Raw genomic sequence first — 15,834 nt, forward strand, 5'->3', positions numbered from 1 at the left:
AGACACTAACTTTACCAAGTCTGAACAATCTATATAAAATATAAACTTTTTCTTAATTACTTATGCAGAATGTGTGGTCTAAATAAATAATGACAGGAGTAAAAACCTAATGATTTGGTTTGTTTAAATTCACTTTTTGTCCAGATTTGCTATTTGACAACGCTAATGTTTCGTAATTTTTATAGATGCAATTATGAGTCTGGTCAATTAATTCAACTCCGTTTTGAGTTTTACTTGAGCCTATATAATTATTTTTGGTGTTGGTCAACTAATTTAAAATTGAGCTTTGTGGTTGGATTTAACAACGTGATGGAAAAACATGTGATTGCAAATGCTTTGATTAGTATAAAATCTAAATTCTAATACTGATGGGCCAATCGATGTCGAGATTGTACCCCACTCGCTAAAAGATAAAGATTAGAGAATGGTCACTATTTGTAGTTTGATCTTTCCATGCACGTAGTGTTTAGCTTTAAATTATTACTCTAAGAACTGCAACTTTTTTCCCCTCCTTTTTTCTTTTATTTGATAAAAACGAAAAGATGATATTGCTTGCCAGCTTCTGGAGATTTTTTTTTTTAGTCGGACAGTGGAGATTCATTAATAGTGTTAGACCTAATATTCAGTAAAAAGATACAACATTTTTCTATTGCGTAAATGAATTCCATAATCGCTAAATAAAATAAGATATGTGAAGCATATATATATACAATTACCTTTTATATTTTAAGGGAATGCATTCTTGTACAATCCACCATAATTTGTCTGTATTATGTTTGGTGGCTTTCTTATGTTATATAACATTATTTAATTTCGTCCCATTTTGTCACCATTCAAAAAAAAATAATATGTGGAGAAAATTGTAAGATATGTCTTAGGTTGTTTCAATTAGAGAGCTCGTACAATATATAATAGGTTACTAAATTTGGCCAAATGAAAGACAAAAAAAATCACGTGAATGCCGATATTTCGAGGTCAAATTTCATAGCTTCTGTTGTTGGCCACTACATTATACGCAGTACCACAATTATTACCCACACGTGGAGCATAACCGGTCCGGTCGGTATGATCTCAAAAAGCTAATCCCACTTCTGATTAGATTCTAGACCGGACAATCTTTAAAGGATTGCGCTCGATACGGAGGATCTGATCCTACTAAGCGTTGTTCCCATTAGGCGAGACGTTGAGGACCGTGGTACGATCGGAATAGTTCCACTTAGGGTTGGACATGGGACCGGTTAGGACCGTCTACCATATAAAGTGAAATATGTGTTGCATGTAGAACATGATCTCCAATAAAGACTATTAGGATCGTTATTATGTATATAAAGACAAAAAAAAGATCTAAAGAACAATATCCATATAAATTATGTTTTTTAAAATTTAATGTAAACTCACAAAATATATATTTACATAATACATAAAAAGTTACAAATTTTATAAATTTTAGGTGATTTGTGTAAAAATTACAAATTTTATGTTATTCAATCATGGATTTTAAAAAGTCTCCTGAAATCCACTGTTATTGAACTGATAATTTAAAAATCTACTTTAAAATCCATTGTTATTCAAAACAGTTTGTGAATTTGGATTTTAATAAGTTTTAGGGATTCTGGAGGATTTGAGAGGATTTGTTTAGTTAAAAATACAGAAATCCAAATCTCATGGTTTTAGGTGGGATTTGAAAGAATTTTACCATATATCATATCAACTTCCCTAAAATCTATCAAAATTCCAAATTTCCTAAATTTCATAAAATCTTCCAAAATCATTGTTTCAATACACCCCATAATGTCCGAAAGTGATTTGGGGATGGTCTGACGTGGCAAAAAGAAAATGTATTTCTTGCAAAAGAAAAAAAAAACCCTTGATTATTCGACTACGATAGTTTTTAAAAATTAACTTGATGTTAAAAGTTCAAAATACATGTAAAAGCAGCATAAAGTTCAGAAACAAGACTAACAAACAGATCCAGAACTAATAAGTCCAATTTTGGAATTGGAACCATGTAGTTTAGGCCAGTTAATATAGGATAGTTGTTAGTTGGGCTTATTTTGTAACTAAGCCCAGTTTGGTAGGATTTTAGTTGGGGCCGAGACATTTTGACTATATTTTCACAGGGGAAGGACCCTCTAAACGATACAGAGGGTTCGTGGGAGAGACTTGGCGAATATTTCCAAACGTGGTTTGATCCAGTCCGTCCGGTGAGCGCGGCGCCGAGGAAGAGAGAGAGAGAGAGAGAGAGGGAGATTGATTCAACGAGAATGGCGATCAGGAAGCTTCTGCTACTATTGAAACCGATTGATCCGTACCCATTCCTCCAAACTGAAGGTGCATCGCTCATCAAAAACCCTCAGGTAATTTATTCCCCAATGCGTCTCATCTCAAAATTTTGAAAGCCCGATCATGTTTATTTCGTTACGTATTGAAGGTGTTCGACAAAATTCCCAAAAGAGTTAAAGGCGCAATCTTTGACATTTACGTGAAAAAAGGAACCAATTTTGGGTGTTACCTATGTGTTAACTGCGAACATTTTAGTTTCTTCTTTATCATCTACACAAAGCTCACAAATATATATGTTGGGATTTGAACATTTTAGCCTTTGGACTTCGAAAACTATTGTTGTTTATTGCTCTAGTTAGTTTCTCATGGCTTCCTTCTAATAAAAATGGAATTTTTATTTGTTTTGTTGAACAGGTTCTTAAATATCTAGAAAGCAGGTGCAAAGTACACAAGAATGCTATAAATTTTTGTCAGGAAATACTAAGTAAGAAGCCAGTCGAATGGAAACCTATTTCGCGTAATGACTTAGCGCATCCCATTCGTGATGTGGATATGGTTATCACCGTGGGTGGAGATGGTACCCTCTTGCATGCCAGTCATTTCATCGATGATTCTGTTCCGGTTCTAGGAGTCAATTCTGATCCAACTCAAGCTCACGAGGTTTTTTTGTAGCCCAACCCAACTTCTCTGATATTTTCTGTTACGATGTTTCTATCTTTATAAAGAATGTGAAAAAGTAGCTAAGTTTTGTTGTTATAGGTAGAAGAACTGAGTGATCAGTTTGACGCTAGTAGAAGTACAGGTCATCTTTGTGCTGCAACAGTTGAGAATTTTGAACAGGTAAAAGTAAATCAGAGATATAGAAAGTGAGGCAGCCCATTCATGCTCTTGTCACTGGTCCTCATTTGTTCCTTAGAAAAATCAGTGACTAGGCAATATTTTGGTTTGAACATTCAGCTATTATTTCTTCACAGGTGCTGGATGACATTTTGTCTGGCAGAGTGATTCCTTCAAAAGTCTCGAGAATATCACTCAAGTTAAATTCAGAACCTCTTCTTTCACACGCACTTAATGACGTTTTGATTGCACACCCATGCCCTGCCGCGGTTTCAAGGTTCTCATTCAAGTAAGAGCTCCCACTTAAAAAAAATAAAATAAAGGCATTCTTTTAGACCTGATTGCTTGGGTAGACATGATCCTTGTTTGTTCATTTGCAGAATACCAACTATCATCGGTTTGGTATATGGTGTTTTAGAAACTAAACCTATAATTGAATGATTTTTCAAAGAAAAGGATTTAATCTTCTTCAGATTGATAGGGTTACACCTTGAAAAACAAAACCGAATTGGTTGATCTTTTCTTCGGTTCGGTTTTAACTGTTGGACATCCCTATATGATATCCAAAGATATCCAACACTTATTAGTCAGTGTTCTGTTCTCTACAATGTGTGCAGGATTAAGAACAAAGATGGTGAGACCCGTCATAATAAGACAGTGAACTGCCGCTCAAGCGGTCAAAGAGTCTGCACAGCTGCTGGCTCAACTGCAGCAATGCAGTCAGCAGGTGGGTTCGTGATGCCAATATTGTCTCGTGATGTACAGTTTATGGTCAGAGAGCCAATCTCTCCAGGTTCAACCGCTTCTCTAATGCATTCGGCCTTCAAACCGGACCAACTAATGGACGTTAACTGGTATTCAGACCATGGGACAATCTACATTGATGGTTGTCAGGTTCGACACAACGTGCAGATCGGAGATACAATCGAGATATCATCAGATGCACCGGTCTTAAATGTTTTCTTGGCTTACGGCATTTCTCAGATCAGATCAAGGTACTAGAATTGGTACGATGGTAGATTTGTTCATAAAGTTAAGAGTTGGTAGACATTAAAAGAGCCCTTTTTAGCCCACTTGTCTATACATATGGTAAAAAAGATTCTTTGGTCCGAAAGATTTGTTGATTCCTTGAATCTTTGGTGCTCGAAGAAGTTTAATTCAAGTAGCTAATCTTTCTCCTACCAAGAACGTGGATGTATCTCAACCTCTTGAATAAAATTATATTTTAAGGATCTTTGTAATATCAAAAACATCTAGAATTCTCTCCCTATCTCTCGTGCAAATTGTTGATTTTGGGAAAATATCTTTTTCAAAATGGGACCTTATTAATGATTTGATTGATTAATGTTAATAACTTTTGTTTATGGCTTGTGTTGTTGGAAACAAAAATCTAGTCTTATGTAGGTCCGAATCCTTCACTTCTTCCACCCATAACCATACGTGGACTAGTATAACCTTGATATTATAAATTATACTATGGTGATATTTTTCCTCTGAAATAAACATTTCGCTATCGTGTTATATCGTATCATATACAAGATTACGATGCATGAACCAGGACAAAAGTTTTATATAACATATAATCCCTTAGATAAGTTTTAAATAGGTTCTTTCTAAAAAGTGGTCAAAATGAATAGTAGACAATGTCACAGTCGTTTGAAACTAGATATTCTACTTGGAACATACATATCAATATCACTTTCATTTATCTTATCTACACACACAACTAAAAAAAAAGAAAAGATATTTTCATCACGAGTTTGAGAAATTTCTAAGTTAAACCCATAGAGAAACGAGCGCAGCCACAAGTAAAAGAAAAATCTGTTTTTTTTTTGGTTGTTGTTGGGGACCTTAAAAAATGTGATCTTTTGATAAAAAACATTACAGCCTTGACACAGCAGAGACGGTCTCCTGCAATTAAGACACTTGTTTCAGCCACGTGTCTATGCACTGTTCACTAAATTGGCCTAAATAAATATCTTCCTTGAACACCTCCATATTTCCAATTCTTACCCCACCACTTTAAAATGGCGCACAGAAGCCCCCCCTCTTTTTTTTTTTTTTCTGAAAAGAAATAATGTTATTTGCCCACTATGTATTATTTTATTAATATAATTGATATTTTCCTACAACGACTTATCTAGAATTAATTTGTTTTAGTCAGAAAATTTATAAATAATCACATGTTTTCTAGGGGACTTAAAAAAAAAAAAAAAGATCCAGAAGGAAGAAGAGAGAAAACGTAAGATTTGCTTAAACCATAAACCTCAAGCAACAACAATAACAAGAGTCAGAAGAACTTAGTTGGCTCCACCTCTCTTTTCCTTGAAAATTTTTCATGTTTATGATTTGAGTTTCGTTTTCTGGAAATTTGAATCTTTCCAATCCAAAAAGAAAGAAAAAAAGGTGACAGATTTTTTTTTGGATGATTTGGATTTTGGAGATAAAGGAAGGAGAAAGATCAGATCAGAGAGGATGAAGATTCAGTGCAACGTTTGTGAAACGGCGGAAGCGGTGGTTCTATGTTGCGCCGACGAGGCTGCTCTGTGTTGGGCTTGCGATGAGAAGATTCACGCTGCTAATAAACTCGCCGGAAAACATCAGAGAGTCCCTCTCTCTGTCTCTTCCTCTTCCATACCCAAATGTGACATTTGTCAGGTCTGACCTCTCTCTCTCTCAGTCTCTCTCATCCTTTCATATTAAATCTGAGTCTTTGATCTGATTTTCAAATCACCCCATGTTTTTTTTTAGATCCTCAATTTTTTGTGTTTAAGTTTGAATCTTTTTAGTTTTAGGTGTAGGGAGGCTCATAAAAAGATTTTTTAATATTGTTCCTGTGTTGTGTTTGTCTGCAAATCCCTTACAGGAAGCTTCTGGATTCTTCTTCTGTCTGCAAGATAGAGCTTTACTATGTAGGAAATGTGATGTTGCAATCCACACTGTGAATCCTCATGTCTCAGCTCACCAGAGATTTCTTCTCACTGGAATCAAAGTTGGTCTTGAATCTATAGAATCTGGTCCGTCTGTTAAATCCTCACCTACCAATGATACCATGGACACAAAACCACTTGTTCAGTCTTTACCTCCTGAGCCTCAAAAGATTGATCATCATCATCATCATCATCATCAGCAAGGAGTTTTCCCGGAATGTAAAGTCAGTGATCAAGTTTCGACAAAGCTTCCTTTTGCAAGCAGCGGATCAGCTACTGGAAGCATTCCTCAGTGGCAAATAGAGGAGATTTTTGGGCTTACCGACTTTGATCAGAGCTATGAATACATGGAGAACAATGGATCCTCTAAGGTAGCACTTTAGTTACATCCCATTAGTACTGTATATATATAATCAAGATTGATTTTAGGCCTTTTTGTTGGTTCTTGAGACCTCTTTGGAGCTTTAGATAGTGAGTCTTGCGAAGTAAGTGAAAAGAATGTATGATCTTGTTGTGGCCTTTGTGATTTATCTATTTTTGGATTCTCATATATGAAAATTGCTAAAAGCTTGATACTTGTTGTTGCAGGCTGATACTAGTAGACGAGGAGATTCAGACAGCTCTTCGATGATGAGATCTGCAGAAGAAGATGCAGAAGATAACAATAACTGCTTGGGAGGTGAGACATCATGGGCTGTTCCACAGATTCAGTCTCCACCTACAGCTTCTGGTCTTAACTGGCCTAATAAGCAATTTCACCACCACTCAGTGTTTGTTCCAGACATATTTTCTTCAGATCTTTACACCGGTTCATCCCCGAAACAAAGGGTTGGGAAACGGCGGCGGTGGTGAAAAGCAACTATCTTCTGGCCGTTTTGAGGAAAGAGATCGGCAGCTTTCTCAGTAGATCACATGGATGATTTGGAAACTTGTACTGTAGTTGGTCTGTGAGAGTCGATGTTCTTTGTTCTTTATTAGCTGGAAAAAACAGAGAAGAGGTCGTTTTCAGAAACATGTTTATTTGGTTGAAAGGTTATATAAGGAGATTAAATTGTTGAATTTATCGTTTTGGCTTAACTAATTAAGTTATCAGAAAACGTGTTCTTTCATTAGGTGTCTGTTATAATTTGCTTGATGCTTAATCATTTTGTTCACTATCCCTGGGTACACTCACACTAATCCATCCATTTGTATTTTTAGTTTTTGGGTTCATAAACCATAAAATCCAAAACGCCATGATCCAGACAACTATGCAGATTAAAGGAACCAAATTTACACAGTACACTGATGTCGAGTAATCTCATCAAGTATCATTTCCTAAGTTCTAAATTCGTAGAGTTCAAAAAGACACATGAGAAAAAAACACATCCTCTTGATCCAAACCATGTAAAACGTTTCATCTATAGTTTCAGTTGCTGCTAGAAGCAGGAGCAGTCCATGTAGGTGGAAGTCTGTCTGAGACTGGCAAAACAGTAGAAGTGGGCATGTTTTTGACATTGATGTCAAGAGGATACAATCGATACTCAATGTCAAGCTCTCTGCAAATCTTGGCAATCTCTTCAACAAGCTGAGATCTTCGAACCCATCTCTCTCCCATGTCTTGATGATTCATTCGATGTGTTGGCCAAACTGCAATCCTCACACTGTTCAATGACTCCATGTCTTTGAATACTATCATCGGCGCCGGATACCAGTGATCCTTCTTCCCATCAATGTAACTACCACAACAATAATTTACAGGTAATGAGTACACATAAGGATTCAGGTATTAAAATTTTTGAAACTGTAATTCCAAATTTGCAATGTACCTTGTGATTCTCTGTTTGATGAGGATGATTTTCTCAGCTGGAGTAGTAATGTGGATGGAGAATTCGATTCCATCTCCCATATCAGGACTACGGTAATAGTTTCCAATAGATTTAGTCCACAGAAGACTGTTCGGGTACACGACTTTCTGGTTATCAAACCTCAAGAAAACTGTTGTCAATATGTTCATCTCTTCCACAACCATCTGGACAAAAAGAGAGTTTTATTCAAAACGATACAAATAAAAATGAGAAGTTTTATTTACTACACAGGTTATTATTGGTTGTATGAATTTACCTGGACTCCATCGATTTCACATCGATCGCCTACATCAAACGGGTGTATAACAAACAAGTAGATGATGGATTCGAACACTATCTTGCACATGTTCCCAAATATGAATGCAACAACCACGACTTGCGAGCTCATGACTACGAGGAATTTGGTGGAAGTGATTCCAAGTATAATAAGCCAAATAACTATTATGATGATCCCAACCACGATATTCACCATCTTGTGAAGCCTGTTTACTGCTGTTTTCGTGTCGTTCAAGGTCAATGCAAGAGCTCTTCTCTCTCTAAAAGCATTCACCTACATTTTCACATATCTATTAATACCCGAAAATGTTAAAAAGAGTGTAAGCTCATTCGTTCCAGATTGCTTACCACCCAGTTTTTAAGAGATGATTTGCTGATCCTGTTCGTCTCAGTTGCTCCTTCAAAGAGACTTAAAGTCTTCAAAGCTTCGTTATCTGGCAGAAACCGCATAATGTCGTTCACGTAGATGAACCTAAATACGAAAATGTGCAATGAAATTGCTAATGGTTAGTAGATATTATTGTGATATTGGTAAAAGCTTTGTATGCAAAATGTAAAAGTGATTTTACTTACTTTGATCCTGGCTTAGCAACATTATGAAAGATCTTTCTTGCCGCGAGCTTTGCCTCAAACTCACTTCTGATTTGGTTCCCTTTCTCATCATCCAAGTTTGGATCTTGAAGCTGTTCATCCAAGGTGGTAAGTGATCCATTCCGGATTATATTCATCAGCCTCTTCATTTTCCACGCGGAAACATTCTTAGGATTCAGCTTATGAAGGCTATCGATCGTAATCCCTTTGTTGTCTCCTCCTCCTCCTCCTCCATTAGATAGAATACGAGAGATCAACGGGCTCTTCCCGGTCTTCATCGGACTTTTCTGAGCCCCTGACTGAATCTCAACACCTCCAGGATTCTGAAACTTCTTAACCTCAACACTGATTCTCTCTTCTTCTTCCTCGTTTTTTTGTATCTCAATCAAAGGAGGACCCGAGAGCGTCTCAATCACGTACTGAGTAAACAAAGACTCTTGAATCCTGTCAAAGTAAGTGCTCATATGGAACGAGGAAGCAAGAACTTTGACCAACAGTGTCTTCACGAGCCACAACAAAAACCCAACCAACAAACACACAAAGATCTTAGTCACAACACGCAGGGACATGGTCTTTGTTGCTTTAGCCACTTTCTCATCAAACAAGAAATGCCAAGCGAGTAAAACAAGTCCTAACCATAAGCAATTCTGCACAGCTTTCCGGACACCGTAGACGAAGTACAAAACCCTTTTCCTGAGAAGAAAGTTCCTTTCAATGAAGAAGACGGCAATCTTAACGACCCAACTAGAGACTAACCTACCACAGATCAACACTAAAACCATACATTCCCATTTCCACAGATCAAGATCCGCGAGTTTCTTCTCATGCAAGAAAGGTATTGAAAGAGTGCAAACAAACCCAGCAATGATCAAAACCAAACTCAACCATTCCAATACAATCCATAGACTAAGCTTATCTTTCCTGTACTCTTCCGGCAGATCCTCCTCTGCAAACGGATCATCCTCTTCTTCCTCCCCCTGAGTTTTAGGGCTTTTACCGAAAAAACCTGATTTCATCTGCCCGGATTTCGGAATCCGACCCGATTTCATATCCGCCGGTTGAGGAGGCAGCTGAGGCGTCGGTGGATCCGAAAGCCGTGACTTAGTTCGCATCTTAAGCAAATTGCTAGAGCTTCTCGTCGGCATCGGAGCGGTTCCACTACACTTGACAACTTCTCCACCATCGTTGTTATTATTGCTACGGCTGTCTCGTCTTCCCTCGGCGTCAGGTTTAGTAGTAGTAGGAGGAGGCACTTTCGCCGACGTCGGAGATTCCGATACCGGAGTCAAACCTCTGGACTGAAGCTCGTCCATACTAAGGTCCATATCAAGACAAATCTCACCAGAGGCTTGCTGTTTATGGAGAAACTGACCAATTAGCTTCGTCGGAGGATCTTCGCCGCGGCGAAACTCAAACCCTTCGTCATGTAGCTCCCCCGTCGTGGAGGCGGATCTATCGGAACCACTCGCGGCGGCAGCATTATGGCCTTTGTTGAGGTTACCTTCTCCATCAGTCCAGAAATCGTAACTACCGTCTCTCCAAATCCTTCCAACGGTCTCTCCGGTGCTTCCTTTGTCACCGTCGATTTTGACGATTACTTCACGCCGGTCAGCCGAATCAACGGCCATTATAGCTTATCGTTTCCAAAAAAGAACAAAATCCAGCGAAATTTAGGTTTCGCGTACACACCGCCCGATTTTAGAAAGAAAGAAAGAAAAAAAAAATTATAACACTTTTGGGTAACTGTGAGAAAAGCTATAGAGAAGAGAAAACGCTTTTTCTTTTATTTTGATCAAGAGGAGCTGGTGATGACTCTCTATGACTAATGTATGTGAGAGGAGAAAGAGAGAGAGAGAGTAAGGAAATAAAATTATCTAATTAAGTTATGACGCGTGTAAGCCAATCGCTGAAACACAACTCTAAAACATCTTCTTCTCTTGTTCTCTCTCTATCTGTCTTAATATTAGTAGTTTTTTTTTTGATATACCAAACTTTGGCAAAGTTCGAGAAGAAGATGGGAACATGCTCACGGCGGGTGAACCATATAGGGTTTTTTTGTTTGTTTCTTTTCGTCAAACTTTTTGGCAAACTAATCTTTGTTTATGTTTTCCTTTTGTGGATATCGTTTTACATATTTTGTTTGATTCTCTAGCCATATCTGATTATTCCATTTTTGGTATTGTTTAATAGGTTAGGTTTGTGGGGGAAGGGACATTCGTCACATGCATCGTGTTTAATACTTTTTTTTAAGTGTTAAAAGGCTTCTAGTGGTGTTTAGTACTAGTAGTTTATTAAATTCAAACTACTAGAGAGTTCTAGAGATGAGAAAGTTACAAACTCACAATTGTGGAGCCAATAAACCCATTCATGTCATAGAACCTGTAAATTGATCTATTATTGAATACATATTTTATAACACCAAGTATCATAGAAAAAGAGTCTTCACAAGTCTCTCTGTTGTGTGAGGCGGAGATTTGACTTTGGAAAGAAAAAAGCGACATTTGCGGCGATAATATCAGCCGAGATTCACGCGTTTGAGAAGCGCGTATGTCACTTGTTGTCAGCTGTGTATTGGATGAATGACGCGGCTAATGGGCCACTGTCGTATCATAGCCCGGACCACAGGCTCGTAGAAACAACGCATAGTAGGTTGTCTTCATGTTTCCAAAACACTCAAGTTAACAGGCCTGTTAAGTCTCAATGGATGGATGCTCAATCTTTTTCTTGAGGCTTCTATATTATTATAAACTGACCATCAGGCACTTTATCTTATGTAACGTCGAGAATATTTGCAAAAGAAGATGATAGGACCACGACATAATAGTAATAATGACAAAAAGAGGAATGTATTCGAACTAATCACTAATACTTGGTGCTTTGTTGTTGCCTTGCCTTTTTCTCAAGCTTTTTCCTTACATTTTCAAGACAGGTTCCAGAAGTTTTATTTCCCTCATTGTGATGTTGGACTACTACTAATTGCACACAACAGATTGTATTATACACATAATAGAATACATACTGTTGTTTAACAATAGATTAAAATCTAACCTCACTGAGAAGACATGGCCCTCCTCATCGTTTTTACTTAGGCCCAATTCTGGAGTATAAACTGTTGCATCAAAATCGCCACAATGCTTCCCAAGCTTATGTTGATCACGTTGACTACATCATTGTTTAGCTACACATTGCAAAAATGGGGTGACAAACGTAAGACAACAACATACTGCAAACGGAGAACAACAACGGAACTATTGCATTCTTGTTTTGCCGGTAACTAACTGCACCAAATTGAAATTTTTTGTATGGAACAGAAATCTATTATCCACTCAAGCCAGTTATATATATCGGTCTTGCTGCCAGAAGTGGCGGTATTTTCGTCTGCTTATCATCTTATTGCATTGACTAAGCAGACAGAGCGAGAGAGCAATCAAACAATAACAAGAGTTCATTGAAGTGAGCATACCCATTTGAATCCTTCTTTGTCTTGAAACGAAGCACCTATAATGCTCTCTCCAAGATTGGCAATCTGGGAAGCTAGTACACATACAGCTGCTTCTGGAGGAGTTATCTGTGCTCAAGAGATCAAAAAGAAAAGAAGTTCAAATCATGTTCTAACAATGAAGAAGATGTGAAACGGGATTTTTTTTTTTTTTGGAGCAAATAACATAGATGCCTCCATTCCTCAACAACATATTTGATAACCTCTATTACCTGACCCAAGAAACAACCAACAGAGGCAAGAAAAAATGATGCTAAAAGTCCAGCCAATGTTCCTTCAACACTCATAGCTCCCTCGGTTCCTCTTGGTACAATCTTGAATGTTGTGGCTAAATACCTGCAAATTTTGCAGCAGTTAGTAAGAGGGAAAAAAATGAATGCAGATCATTTCAGTTGTCAATTGGTTTCAGGTTATGACAACACTTTAAACAGGAAACAGCCACAAACCATAACAGAAGAGATGATAGGCGGATAACAGTAGCATTACTCACGTTGTTTTTCCATAAGCTTTGCCTAACTCGCTAGAGACAGTGTCAGACACTTTGGTACAAAAACTGGAAACAAAACCAAGCCGGAAAAGCTGAGAAAAAGCTGGTCCTCCCACTTGATATATTGAAAGAAAAGCACAGACACATCCAGCAGCACTTGAACCAATCACACTACGGGGTCCTCTTCTACCCTTTCTCTTCTCGGCCACGCCTTGTGCTTCCTTTTCCGACATTTTAACCTTTGTTGCCGCTGTTCCCTATGATATTGTAAATCGTCTAAACCAGAATCAATCCCAAATTTAGTGCTACTATTTCCAGCTCTGATAATAAAATCTAAAACTTTAAGCAAACTTGTATTTATGTATAGTAAAAGACAAAAGTATCTCAAAGTTGAACATGATCAGATCTCAAACTAGCTCCGTAATATCAAAACTCAATCTATAGAGACAATAAGCTATCTTATTTACAAAGCTCTGATCATGCTCATTGATCAAACGAATTATGTCTTTTAAATGTGATTAATTCAGGATCTCCAACAGATACACAATTCCTACACCAAAACAGATAATGCAACAACAAAACTCATCTATAATCTTTACGACATTCTTATTCATTCATCTGCTCAAAGTCAAATTCAACATTGGATCAGTAAATTTTGTTTAAAGATCATTCAAGCAGATAAACGAAGAATGTGAATTTGATTTCTATGTTTAACAGAGTCAGGGACCAAATTCATAACAATTGCACTTACTATGACGAAGTAAGCAGCGACTAAGAGGAAACCAGCAGAGCCATAAGCCCGCCAAGTTAGAGTACCGAGCAAAAACGCGGCGGCGATCCCAGAAGCGGACAATCCGGTAACGAGAAGCGGTGAACCGAGAACAAAAATCAACAAATTGTTAGCCAAGGCGGATTTCCAAGTAGGTGAAGCCGATTGAATCAGCTTCATCGCCTCCGTCATCACTCCTTCCACCGATGCAGCCGCCACCGTAACACCGTCGGCTCTGCTTCCCGACGATAGCATTCCGTTTGAAAAGGGTTCGAGATTACGCCGTCCGAATCCGCAGGATCTAGCGTATGAAAATACCGAGAGTTTTGGGATTCTCAGAGGAGGTGAACAAACTAATCTACAAGGATTTAAGAGTAGTAGAGTTGACGATATCGTTGCCATGACTTAGCTTGCTTACGAAGACCTCTCTCTCTCTCTCTTCCATTGAAAGAAAAAAAAAAAAGTCAATTAAGAAAAAAGAAAAAAAAAATCAGCGTTTCTGGGTTGGATCCGGAGCTCAGAACAAAACCGGATCTTTAACCCGTTTTATGTTATATTCTCGGTCATTGAATTAAGGTTTATTTACGGTTGTGCCACTAAATACTATTTACTGAAGAAACCCAATCTTATCCGAGAAATCAGAAAAAAGAGCAGAAGAATTGTTTTGGAGAAGAAGAGAAAAACAAAAATGGCGGTTCTTTGCTCGTCTACGACGGTGATTCTCCCTTCTTCTTCGGTGAAACCCTCCGGAAGTGACAGAAGGTCTCCGTTTTTAGGGTTCTCTCTGACGGCTCTCTCGAAGCCATCGGTACGAGTCGGCATTAACGCCAACGCGAAGAGAGGATTGCTAGTGAAGTGTGAAGCTGAGCAGACGACGACTTCTCTTGTTCCGGCGAATCAGCGATGGATGTTCGACGAAGAAGAAGCTAATGGCCCTGTAACCACATTATCTCCCGCTTTGTTTTTCATCTGTTCACATCTCTCTAACTTGTGTGCTTAACCATGTCTTCATAAAGTTTCGAACTTTAGCTCTTGCCCTGAAATTTTCATGGAATTTGAAGTATAAAGTTTGTTTGTTTTCCCCTCCCAATTGCGATTTACTAGGTAGTGGATTTTGCCTTTGACTCATACTGAGCAGTTTTACTTTTTCATGTTTGGATAGGGAGGAAGTTATAAGTAGCTTGAAAGTTGAAACCTTTATTGAGTGTATACTGTGGTTTACAGGACATCTGGAACACGACTTGGTATCCAAAAGCTTCGGACCATGTGAACACGGATAAGCCCTGGTTTGTGGTTGATGCAACTGACAAAATTCTTGGTAGATTGGCATCAACAATTGCTAATCACATCCGCGGGAAGAATCTTGCCTCCTACACTCCTAGTGTTGACATGGGAGCCTTTGTTATCGTGGTATGTGTTTCTTCAGCTATCTGTGGATTAAGATATGTGATATGCTTTACTTAACCAACCACAAGGAGATATAAGGCCTTTTATGTAGATGTTTGGGCAATGCTTGTAACTTTGCATATGTTTTCAACGAGCTCTCCTTCATATGATGACTAATGCTTTTTCGGTTGTTTTGTTTAAAGGTAAACGCTGAGAAAGTTGCTGTATCTGGAAAGAAGAGGAACCAAAAGCTATACAGGAGGCACTCAGGACGACCTGGTGGTATGACAGTTGAAACTTTCGATCAATTGCAGCAGAGAATTCCTGAAAGAATCATTGAGCATGCTGTTCGTGGAATGCTTCCAAAAGGACGGGTTAGATTCTAGCTCTTTATTAGTTTCTTTGGAACTGAGCAAAACGTTTTTCTTTAGTTTATAAATTGAACTTGTGAAACACTTGTGGATATTCGTACTAGTTTTCGAACGATCTCTAACTTTGGTCTGACCATTTTGTGGCAGCTTGGGAGAGCTCTGTTTAATCACCTGAAGGTGTACAAAGGTCCGGACCATCCCCACGAGGCCCAGAAGCCGCTTGATCTGCCTATCAGGGACAAGAGAATACAGCTGCAAAAATAAAATCACTGCGGAACATTGCATAAGCTCCTCTGTCCCATTATCACTAAGCGCATATAGTTTTTTCTTTTCAGGTTTCTGTAGTTTCTTCATCTCAAAGCCAGAGGAGACTTTGCAGATTCTTGTATTTTGCTTCTATCAACTCTGTGAAATATTTGCAGATTCTTGTATTTTGCTTCTATCAACTCTATAAAGCTTTCTAATGTGAAATATTTCTCATTCAATTTTTGCTACTGAATATCTTCTTCACTCACTATCCAACTTTTACATAGATAGAGAATCAAGTAGTTTTCTGAA

The 15,834-nt window shown here is 38.1% G+C and overlaps 5 protein-coding genes across 7 annotated transcripts; 3 read left to right on the plus strand and 2 right to left on the minus strand.

Moving 5' to 3' along the window:
- Positions 1-2,121: 2,121 nt before the first annotated feature.
- LOC104703193 (NADH kinase-like) lies at positions 2,122-4,370 on the plus strand. The gene is made up of 5 exons (XM_087456346.1): positions 2,122-2,357; positions 2,698-2,943; positions 3,043-3,123; positions 3,258-3,409; positions 3,738-4,370. The coding sequence occupies exons 1-5, from the start codon at positions 2,265-2,267 to the stop codon at positions 4,120-4,122; spliced, it is 957 nt and encodes a 318-aa protein (XP_087312472.1). The 5' UTR covers positions 2,122-2,264; the 3' UTR covers positions 4,123-4,370.
- Positions 4,371-4,982: 612 nt separating this feature from the next.
- LOC104703194 (B-box zinc finger protein 22) lies at positions 4,983-7,147 on the plus strand. The gene is made up of 3 exons (XM_010419161.3): positions 4,983-5,778; positions 5,987-6,421; positions 6,639-7,147. The coding sequence occupies exons 1-3, from the start codon at positions 5,596-5,598 to the stop codon at positions 6,900-6,902; spliced, it is 882 nt and encodes a 293-aa protein (XP_010417463.2). The 5' UTR covers positions 4,983-5,595; the 3' UTR covers positions 6,903-7,147.
- A 139-nt stretch (positions 7,148-7,286) lies between these two features.
- On the minus strand, positions 7,287-10,885 carry LOC104703195 (mechanosensitive ion channel protein 6). The gene is made up of 5 exons (XM_010419162.3): positions 8,747-10,885; positions 8,522-8,645; positions 8,154-8,447; positions 7,859-8,061; positions 7,287-7,768 (listed from the first exon to the last, which is right to left on the minus strand). Exons 1-5 carry the CDS (start codon positions 10,390-10,392, stop codon positions 7,459-7,461), a joined length of 2,577 nt encoding a protein of 858 aa, XP_010417464.2. The 5' UTR covers positions 10,393-10,885; the 3' UTR covers positions 7,287-7,458.
- A 223-nt stretch (positions 10,886-11,108) lies between these two features.
- On the minus strand, positions 11,109-14,036 carry LOC104703196 (protein VTE6, chloroplastic). 3 transcript variants are annotated; one of them, XM_010419165.3, is made up of 6 exons: positions 13,502-14,036; positions 12,754-13,007; positions 12,476-12,599; positions 12,228-12,332; positions 11,813-11,942; positions 11,109-11,497 (listed from the first exon to the last, which is right to left on the minus strand). In XM_010419165.3, the coding sequence occupies exons 1-5, from the start codon at positions 13,919-13,921 to the stop codon at positions 11,850-11,852; spliced, it is 996 nt and encodes a 331-aa protein (XP_010417467.1). In that variant the 5' UTR covers positions 13,922-14,036; the 3' UTR covers positions 11,109-11,497; positions 11,813-11,849. The 3 variants fall into 3 exon arrangements, with proteins under 3 accessions (XP_010417467.1, XP_010417466.1, XP_010417465.1); XM_010419164.3 differs by lacking the exon at positions 11,109-11,497 and adding an exon at positions 11,658-11,733; XM_010419163.3 differs by lacking the exon at positions 11,109-11,497 and having other exon boundaries at positions 11,658-11,942.
- LOC147941875 (large ribosomal subunit protein uL13c-like) lies at positions 13,963-15,761 on the plus strand. The gene is made up of 4 exons (XM_087457413.1): positions 13,963-14,456; positions 14,744-14,929; positions 15,109-15,279; positions 15,424-15,761. The coding sequence occupies exons 1-4, from the start codon at positions 14,208-14,210 to the stop codon at positions 15,538-15,540; spliced, it is 723 nt and encodes a 240-aa protein (XP_087313539.1). The 5' UTR covers positions 13,963-14,207; the 3' UTR covers positions 15,541-15,761.
- Positions 15,762-15,834: the final 73 nt, after the last annotated feature.

The sequence above is a fragment of the Camelina sativa genome, chromosome 7 (assembly GCF_030686135.1).
Source record: "Camelina sativa cultivar CO46 ecotype springtype chromosome 7, ASM3068613v1".
Taxonomy (NCBI): domain Eukaryota; kingdom Viridiplantae; phylum Streptophyta; class Magnoliopsida; order Brassicales; family Brassicaceae; genus Camelina; species Camelina sativa.